Source organism: Ornithodoros turicata, chromosome 2 (assembly GCF_037126465.1).
Source record: "Ornithodoros turicata isolate Travis chromosome 2, ASM3712646v1, whole genome shotgun sequence".
NCBI classification, from domain to species: Eukaryota; Metazoa; Arthropoda; class Arachnida; order Ixodida; family Argasidae; genus Ornithodoros; species Ornithodoros turicata.
In genome coordinates this window covers 25594207-25603818 of record NC_088202.1, presented here as the reverse complement: position 1 = coordinate 25603818, position 9612 = coordinate 25594207, and the positions used below count along the sequence as shown (strand labels likewise).

Sequence of the window (9612 nt, the reverse complement as noted above, 5' to 3'; positions counted from 1 at the left end):
AAATCAATACCAGTAACGTAGAAAGGTGCAGTCTGGGAGGAACGGTCGGATGGAAGAGGCGCCGTTTGTTGGTGCAAATTGGAGCTGCCAAATCGTCGACACGTGACACACGTATAGATGACTCTCTTCACTGTTTGTCGTCCTCTTAGTACCCAGAACCGTTCCCGTAGTTGAGCAAGAGTGTCCTGCATCCCAGCATGGTGCTGTTGAATGTGGATATGTGTCACCAGGAGCCTAGTAAAATGGTGCCTGCAAGGTAGGATTATGGGATATATCGAAGACCAGTCGGGTTTTGAGTCGAAGAAGACCGTTAGAATCTGAGAAAATCTCGAAAGTCTTGAGAGAGTCGTGTCTTTCAGGATGCAGACCGAAAGCTTCTAGTTGCACGCCCTTATACCAATAGTGTTCCGCTATTTGTTGTTCGTCAAGTGATAGGGAGAGAGATCGTCGGTCTGGGGCGCTAGGCGGCCTTTGGCAACGTTGAACAAAACGGAAAATCCACGCCGTTACGGTTATGACACGCATGTAGCTACTGTAGTCAAGGAGAGTTAGTAAAGGCTGAGAGGATACGTGAGTGTGCAGGACCGAGATCTCTTCAGGACATGAGCAAAGAGGCTCTAAACTCTGAGTTGATGAGCCGAGTGAGGAAGGCTCTGGAGGCCAGAGGGCAGGAGGTTGATGAAGCCATTGAGGTCCAGAGAGCCACGCATGGTTTCGCAGAAGCTGGGTGGCTGTAATTCCTCGCGATAACAAATCAGCAGGGTTCTGATGCCCGGGACAATGCCTGCAAAGGTCTGGAGGTACATAACGCTGGATCTCTATGACGCGATTGCTGACAAATGGTGGGAGATTTGTTGGCGTTGTCCGAATCCACGATAGAGCAATCATGGAATCGGTCCAGGCGTGACATTGAGAGCGGGGGATGTTAAAAACTGCTGACGCAGTCTGGATTAGTCTTGAGGATAGTAAGGCGGCGAGAAGTTCTAGCCTCGGAAGAGTTTGACGCTTTAAAGGTGCCACTCTAGATTTGGCAACGACGAACGAGGTGCGTGTTGTGTCCGGGTTACGGAGGTAGACGACTGCTCCGTAAGCCAAGGGGCTTGCATCGCAAAATGTATGAAGGTCAAAACTTTCGAAGTTCGCAGAGACATCAGGATCCAAAAGCCGGGGTACCGAGAAGTTTTGAATCTTCGGGATTTCTGAACACCACCCTTGCCATGCGGTTGAGTGTTCCGGTCCAAGATGTGTATCCCATGAGGCCTTTTCCTCCCATAGGCGCTGGAAAAGAATCTTGGCAGATATGGTGAATGGCACCAAGAATCCAAATGGGTCAAATATGCGAGATACGGCGCGCAAGACCTGTCGCTTTGTGCATGGGCTAGACTTCAGGAACTCGGATACCGAAGACAGAGCACAGCATAGGTCATCGGTCGTGGTGCGCCAAGTAACTCCTAAGACGTTAACAGAAAGTGTCGTAGCACGGCTTAAACCTTGCTCTTCGAACTGTTTCTGAAGTGCAGGTTCGTTGGTGAGCCACTTGCGAACTGGTAGACCTGCCTTATCGAAAATTTGAATAGTTTCTTTGAACAACTGCAGAGCTTGAGGGTAATCGTCTGCGCCATTAACAAGATCGTCGACATAGAAGTTATCTCTCAGCTTGCTGGTTGTCCAAGCGTACTCCAAGGCTAGAGACTGTAGGTGATGTTGAATTGTGGCGGCCAGAAGGAAGGTGCTGCATGTGGCGCCGAACGGCACTCTTGTCATGCGCCATACTTCAAGGGGAGGGAGATCTCCGTCTACTGTAGGTGCCACCTTATACCAGAAGAAGCGAAGGTAATCCCGGTCTTGATTGTCAAGGAAGATCTGGAGGAAAGCCTTCTCTATGTCCGCAACGATGGCGACCCTTTTAGAACGGAAGCTGAGCAGAAGCCGCAACATGTCCGGATTGAGGTTGGGTCATGAGGCGAGGAGATTGTTTAAGGATTGTGATCCTGGTTCCTTTGAGCTATTGCCAAAGACAATCCTCACTTTTGTAGTCTCCCGATCTTCGCGTATTACGGCTATGCTTGAGATGTAATATGCTTGAGAGACGAGGGACGAAGGGTTTACCCGTTCTGCATGGTCTAGGTTAATATGTTGTCGAATAGTTCTGTCATATGTCTCGAGAAGGGCTTTGCTTTGACGGAGTTTCCTGGTTCGGACGTTAAGTCGTTTCAGAGCCAGCGACTGGTTATCAGACAGAGTCTTCTTGCTCCCCTTCCATGGAAGACGAACAGTGTATCGTTGTTCGGATAACCGGGTTGTCGCCGCAGAAGCGCCTCAGCCGCCGCTCTTACAGCAACCACAGAACGCACGCATCAGAACAAAGGAATACAAAGATGTATACTGTGCGGTTCACAACAGCATTCGGTTTCCACCTGCACCATATTCCTAACCCCGGGTTTCGGCACCAAACTGTAGGAAAGGATGTTTCCAATGCAGAACAAGTGTTGAATCCAACACGAACGAGCAACTGTACACGAGCTCGAGCTCTGACGAGTAACGAAGCTGTACGCAGGTGGGATCAGATGATCCTTATCCTCTTCGCAATTTCTTATAACGTGCTTACTTTTTCTGCAATCAGGATGTGAATTACAGCGTTGAGTTGCAGGCTTCGGTGAAAAACCACTGCTTGTGATGTCACTGCTGAGTGAGTACGGCACTGCTAGTGACGCAACATGTGATTCCAGTGTCTTTCACGCCACCCCATGTTATTTCATGAGCAATTAGCATCAGAATCAATGAACTTGCATGATGCACTTATGAAAGGTAATTTCATGTGTGCCGATAAACATACTGCAGTGCTAATTTACAATGTAGTTTGTGGCTGAGGAGCACACTCATATTCAGTATGCATTGTGAACTAGAGGAGCATTTTCTGCCATAAACATTAGATGAGCGGAGACCCCAAAAAATAAAAGCACTGTTTACGTGCATTTGACAACCTGCATTTTTCTCGCTTTGGCTCTCTTCGTAGCTAGAGAGAAAGGGTGCTGGCAATGTGGCACATGTTCATAAGATGTAGAACCAGAGACACAGAAAAGAGAATGACAGCATATAATGATCTCAATCATGTCATTGTGTCCATGTTTCTGTCTCCTGTTCTGCATTTGTTAATCTTTTTGTGTAGTTGCTGGATTTTAGCCCAACAGCAGTGGTCAGCAATTAGAGAACATCCAGAACATGCAAGGCATGCATTTCCTCATTCTCCACATTCCTCATTCAAGTAACGTTGAAGAAGTAACCATGCGAAGAAACAATACAACAGTGAAGCTGGCTTCAGTACACTACAACATGTCACATGTAACAATATACAGTATGCCTCAGTGTTTCCCAAACCGTGTGTCAGGACCCCCATTCAGGCTGCGATAGCCCAAACGGTGCCCAAGAGAAAGCAGATGAAGTGAGCGCAATATGCCACAAAACCAAGGAAACTATCTCTCTACGACTGCATTATATTGAAGTTGTTTTACAAAAATGCAAGTTCAGTTCAGCGCACAATCAGTCGGGAAACAAGCTAACTCACAGCAATGCCTTCAATCAAGTGTGTCGCAGTATTCCTCACTGTATCATGATGAGACCGTGGACCTACATCAGACGCTACTTGCACGCACTAGTATAACATTCATATTTATTTATTTCGAGAACCCCAAGGGTCCGAAGGACATTACATTGGGTGTGGGAACTGGAGCGTAAGATACATTTACAGCAACTTGATAGAAACAAACAAGCAGGCAAAAAAGAACAACAGAATTAGCAGTAAGTAAACAGAAAATAAAGAAACGACGACAGTACAACCTTATATGAAAACAAGTATTAAAGCGTGAAACAGGGAGTTCGTTCACATAAGTACAGATAATTAATAAATATGATAAGGGGGAGATGAAAAACTTCATAGCAACTGACGTACAAGCGTGGTGGTCTTGTGGGTGGAGTGAACGGGAGAGGGTGTTACAAAATACTGTATGCTCGATAATAGTTGTGAGAGCTGATGGGAGGTTGTTCCATTCGATGGCAGTTGAACAAAAGAATGATCTGGATAATGCATTGGTATTACAATGAAAGCGTGTGACCTTATTAGTGTGGTCGATGCAAGGAAAAATGACACTCGACCGGGTGATGGGCGATTGGTGCGGTGGCAAGATGAAAAAGAACCTATGGAAGAGGGCTAACTTGGCAAGACGGCGACGATGTTCGAGTGAGTCGAGATTAAGATTTGATTTTAATGCGGTTACAGAGGTATCGAATTAGTAGTCGTTGGAAATGAAACGGACAGCCCGATTCTGGGTGGCTTCTATGGCGTCGCAGAGATACTTTTGGGGAGGGTCCGAAATAGGTGATGCATATTCCAGCTTGCTTCGTACAAGAGCCGTGAAGGTTAGGAAGTTATGATGGAGGGCGCCAACCTGAGGGTGCGTCTAACAAAGCCTAGGGAGCGAGAAGCGTTAGTTATTATGTGGTTGATGTGGTTCGTTCCAAGTTAGGTTGCAGGAAAGGTGGTTTCCAAGTATTTGTACGAATCTGCTCGGGTTAATGTGATATCACTTAGAGTGTAGGGGAAGGGAGGAAGACAGGAGACCCGTCGTCGAGAAAACGACAAAATGCGACACTTTGCAATGTTCAGAGGCATTTGCCACTCATTGCACCAACCCCGGATTAGTGAAAGGTCGCTTTGTAAGGTTAGTTGGTCAGAAGGAGAGTGGATTTGCCTGTACACTACACAGTCGTCAGCAAAGAGACGAATCGTGGAAGATATACCTGAAGGAAGGTCATTTATATTGATAAGGAAAAGGAGAGGGTCGAGGAGTGAGCCCTGAGGGACACCAGAAAGCACAGGTACATTTGGGGATAGGTGGTTGTTGCAAATAACAAATAACGTACGATTAGTCAGAAATTGAGCTATCCAACGGACGACATACGGGCCGAGGTTAAGCAGATAGAGTTTGTATAGAAGCTTAGAGTGCGGCGCCATATCGAAGGCCTTGCGAAAGTCTAAGAAAGCGGCGTCAGTCTGATAATTATTGTCCGCGTGGAGAAAGATGTCGTGAACAAAACTGGCTACTTGAGTTTCACACGAAAAGAGCTTTCGAAACCCGTGCTGCAAGGGATAGAAGAAGCATTTTTCTTCAAGGTACTTAACTACGTTAGAGTATGTGTTCGAGAATTTCACATACTATAGAAGTGAGTGAAATGGGGCGGTAGTTATTAACGATGTGGCAGCTGCCTGGTTTGTGAATAGGGACAATCTTCGCAGTCCTCCAGTCCTGCGGTAAAGCAGAATCTTGGAGTGACTGAGTAAATATGCAACATAGAATCTTGCTGGAAATAGATCTCGTGTTGTATAGAACCTTCGGGTTAATAGAGTCCGGACCAGCACTTGACGACAGCTTAAGTGACTCAATGATTTTACAAATGCCATGAGTGCTGATATGAATGGGGACCACAGGTGAGGAGGCGATTACTGATAATGGAGTTTGGGTGTACCCGTTATGGGTGTTGAAAACGGATGAAAACAAGGAAGCGAAAGCGTTGGCGCAGTCGTTGTCAGCGGGTGTCAGACTGATAAGGTGGGATTTTGGGGAGAGATAAAATTTTCCAAAATTGTTTTGGTTTATTCGTCAAGAGAGACGGGAGGTCGATGGTAAAGAACTTGTGTTTCACTTCCTTGATCGAGCGCCTGTATTCCCATTCACAGTAGTGAAATTTAGCCCATGATACGTCGTTGCCAAGACGGTTTGCCTTCCTGAATAAACGCTTTTTCTTGGTTAGCAAGATTTTAAGACTTTTCGTGAACCAAGGATTGTGATCATAATATTTCACTCTTATCTTTGGAACGTGGTACTCGGTAAGGTAGTTTATGTTGTCACCAAAGAGGGACCAGTTATCCTCAATGGAGTGAGGCGAGGTGCCACGAAAGGAATTTTCATACAGAACCAAGACCCTCGTTGATGGCTTGGAAGTTAGCTCGAGCGTAGTCGCATATGGTTTTATCGTTGAATTTACGAACATTTGGACGACTTGAAGAGATATCGAAGAAAATGGCCTTGTGGTCACTGAGACCATCAGTGACATGCGAAGAAGTGATGTGCTCAGGATGGGAGGTTAAAACCAAGTTGACTGTGTGGCATGAGTTATTCGGGTAGGATGTGGAACGACCTGCGATAGATTAAAGGTAAGGCATAAATCCACAAACACTGTCTCTTGTGAACTCCGGGAAAGATTGCAGTGGAGCAAGTACCAATTTATTGACCGTATATGTATCAGCGTATATTGAAGGTATATGTTACTTTATATGTATCAGGGCAGATTTCAAGCTTCCTGAGCGCGCACAGACGGTGATCTCAGTTGTCTCGCGACGTAACAGACGGAGAAAGACACCGGCTGTCACAGACACAGCCATCCCGAAGGCTATGCCCATCTGTGTTGATGCACCCACGAATCCACAGGAAGACTGCCGAAGCTCTCCCACTCGTATTAAGTACCTGTAGCTTGAACTACAAGCAGTTTGGTGCACACTCCACAAAACGAGAACAGCTGATTGCTGATTTCATGGGCGCGGCCATGCGAGCCGAGAAGGACATTGTAGCGGTGACGACGACGACGGTGGTGCGCTCTGCCCCTCACGCGCCGATATTCTGAGCACCCTGTCTTGTCTGCAGCGGGACTGTTCCCCGCAACGCTGCCGAATAAAGTATCGTGTCACTGCCACAAACTGGTGACCCGGACTTGAACCGTGCTTCTCAACCTTCCGCCGGCGATCACGTTTCTCCGCCGCCCGGCCCCCAGCCCTCCACTTCCTACGATTCCACTATCTCAGCGGCATCGCAGGCACACGTTCGCCTCCCACCTTTCTGGGCCCATGACCCCGTCCTCTGGTTTGTCCAGGTCGACAACTACTTTTCCATGCGGCGAATAACGTCGGATACAAGCAAGTATCAGTACCTAGTGGAAAGCTTACCTACGTCGGCCGCCGCCGAAGTTCGCGATATCTTGCTCGCCCCCCCACCCAGCGATGCTTATACAGCACTTAAGGATGCCCTCATTACGCGGCTCATGACGTCGGAGCAGCGCCGCATTCAGCAACTCCTTTCTTGCGACGACCTTGGCGACCGTAAGCCCACGCAGCTGCTTCGCCACCTGCAATACCTTCTTGGTGATAAGGCTGCCACCATCGACTCCGCAATTCTGAGAGAAATTTTTCTACAGCGTCTCCCCAGCAATGTCCGCGTTGCGCTTGCTGCTGCCCGTTCTCTCCCCCTCAACGATTTCGCCGAACTAGCAGACAGCGTGCTCGACATAGCACCTCCCTTGGTGGCAGCTTTGCCCGCCCCTGCAGACACGGTCATCACGGACGTTAGCTTGCTCCGCCAAGAAGTTTCAAAACTTACGGAGCTCGTTGCCCACCTTATGGACCAACCACGGCCAGCACGTCGCTCACCAAGCCCTCGTCCTTCGGTCTGGCACCCACGGCGTTCGCCATCTCCCCCTCGCCGCAACACTTCACCAGTGAACCCCGGTCTCTGCTGGTACCACCAGAGGTTCGGACGCAGGGCCCGTCGTTGTGAGCATCCTTGCACCTGGACCTCGGGAAACGGAACGACGAATCACTGACGGCCGCGAGTGATTCGGTTTCCCCTGACGGCCGCCTATTCTTCGTCACCGACAAGCTTTCCGGGACCCGCTTCTTAGTTGACACAGGAGCGGAAGTCAGCATCCTACCGGCTAAGCTCCGTGACAAACGAGACCGGCAGCCGTCCACACCCCTCAGAGCTGTCAACTCCTCCCCAATTGCAACGTACGGCCAGCGCTCTGTAACGCTTGATTTTGGCCTTCGTCGACGTTTCCAGTGGCTCTTTTGGGTTGCGTCTGTGCGGCATGCTATTATCGGTGCCGATTTCCTCCAACGCTTTGGCCTAATAGTCGACGTCGGCCGGAGGCGCCTGATTGACGCGGTCACGCTCCTTAGCGTCCACGGCGTGGTATCGTCTTTATCACCTTTGCATCCCACCTTTTCCCCTCCACCGCCGAAAACAGTGTTCGAGGAGCTTCCGCACGAGTTTCCGGACGTTATCCGACCCCCGCACGTCGACCAACCGGTCAAACACCATGTTACCCACTTCATTCAGACAACAGGACCGCCTATCCACTGTCGACCACGGCGCCTTGCCCCCGAGCGCCTGAAGGTAGCTCGTGCTGAGCTCGAGCACCTGCTTCAGCTCGGTTTCGTCCGGCCATCATCAAGCCCGTGGTCGTCAGCCCTGCACATGGTGCCCAAGCAGTCCGGGGATTGGCGGCCATGCGGTGACTACAGGGCACTCAACAACATCACTGTTCCGGACCGCTACCCGCTCCCGAATATCCAGGACTTTACCACCCACCTTCATGGCTGCAAAACCTTCAGCAAAATTGACTTGATTAAAGCGTACCACCAGATCCCTGTTGAACCGGCTGACATCCCCAAGACCGCCATTACTACGCCGTTTGGGCTTTTTGAATACGTGCGTATGCCCTTCGGGCTACGAAATGCCGCCCAGTCTTTCCAGCGGTTTATAGATGAAGCGCTACGTGGTCTTCCGTTTTGCTTCGCCTATCTCGACGATCTCCTCATAGCGAGTGCGGACCCGCAGATACACAAGACCCATCTTCGTCAGCTTTTCGAACGTTTGAACGACTATGGCATTGTGATCAACCCCGCCAAGTGCGAGTTCGGCGTTTCAGAACTTAACTTCCACCGCGTCACTTCCGAGGGTATTCGACCTCTGCCACGCAAAGTGGAAGCCATCCGCAAATTTCCTCCGCCCACTACGAAACGGAAGCTGCGCGAGTTCCTTGGGCTTGTGAACTTCTATCGGAGATTTATTCCCCACTGCTCAACTGTCATCCACAGCCTGGAAGCCTTGCTTTCTTCCGCAGCGCCTCGTGCGAGCCTTGAGTGGACACCCGCTCTTTCGTCCGCTTTCGACGAGATCAAGACAGCGCTAGCCAACGCATCCCTCCTTATCCACCCCATCCCCGACGCTCCCACATGCTTGATGGTCGATGCCTCAAACGTGGCCCTCGGCGCCGTCTTGCAGCAGCGTTCCGGTGGGGTTTGGAAGCCCATTTCGTTCTTTTCCCGGAAGCTGAAACCGCACGAGCCACGTTATAGCACCTTTGGCCGCGAGCTCTTGGCTATCTACAGCTCCGTGCGTTATTTCCAACACTTCTTGGAGGGCCGCAAGTTCTTCATCTGCACTGACCACCAAGCCCTAACCTTTGCCATCACCTCTACCTCCACCAACCATTCACCACGGGAACTCCGGCAGATGTCATTCATCTCAGAATTCACTTCCGACATCCGTCACGTTAGCGCCAAGAACAACGCTGCAGCTGACGCACTTTCTCGCATTGCCATTGACGCCCTCTCGTTGCCGCGCCCGCCCTTACCCTCGCTTGTCGACATCGCCGCCGCCCAAGCGGAAGACTCTGAGCTGCGGGATTTGCGCTCATCCTCTTCCTCTCTCCGTTTTGAGGACGTTCTTCTACCTCACTGCCAAGAACCTGTCACCTGCGAGATGTCGACCGGGTCCCCAC

The 9612-nt window shown here is 49.9% G+C and overlaps 1 protein-coding gene across 1 annotated transcript; it reads right to left on the bottom strand.

The window, feature by feature from the left end:
• Positions 1-234: 234 nt before the first annotated feature.
• LOC135384420 (uncharacterized) lies at positions 235-1938 on the bottom strand. Its single transcript, XM_064613622.1, has one exon. It carries the CDS (start codon positions 1936-1938, stop codon positions 235-237), a length of 1704 nt encoding a protein of 567 aa, XP_064469692.1.
• Between the last annotated feature and the right edge of the window lie 7674 nt (positions 1939-9612).

Coding starts and splice junctions, on each gene's coding strand:
- LOC135384420 (XM_064613622.1), bottom strand. CDS start 1,938: ATGTTGCGGCTTCTGCTCAGCTTCCGTTCTAAAAGGGTCGCCATCGTT.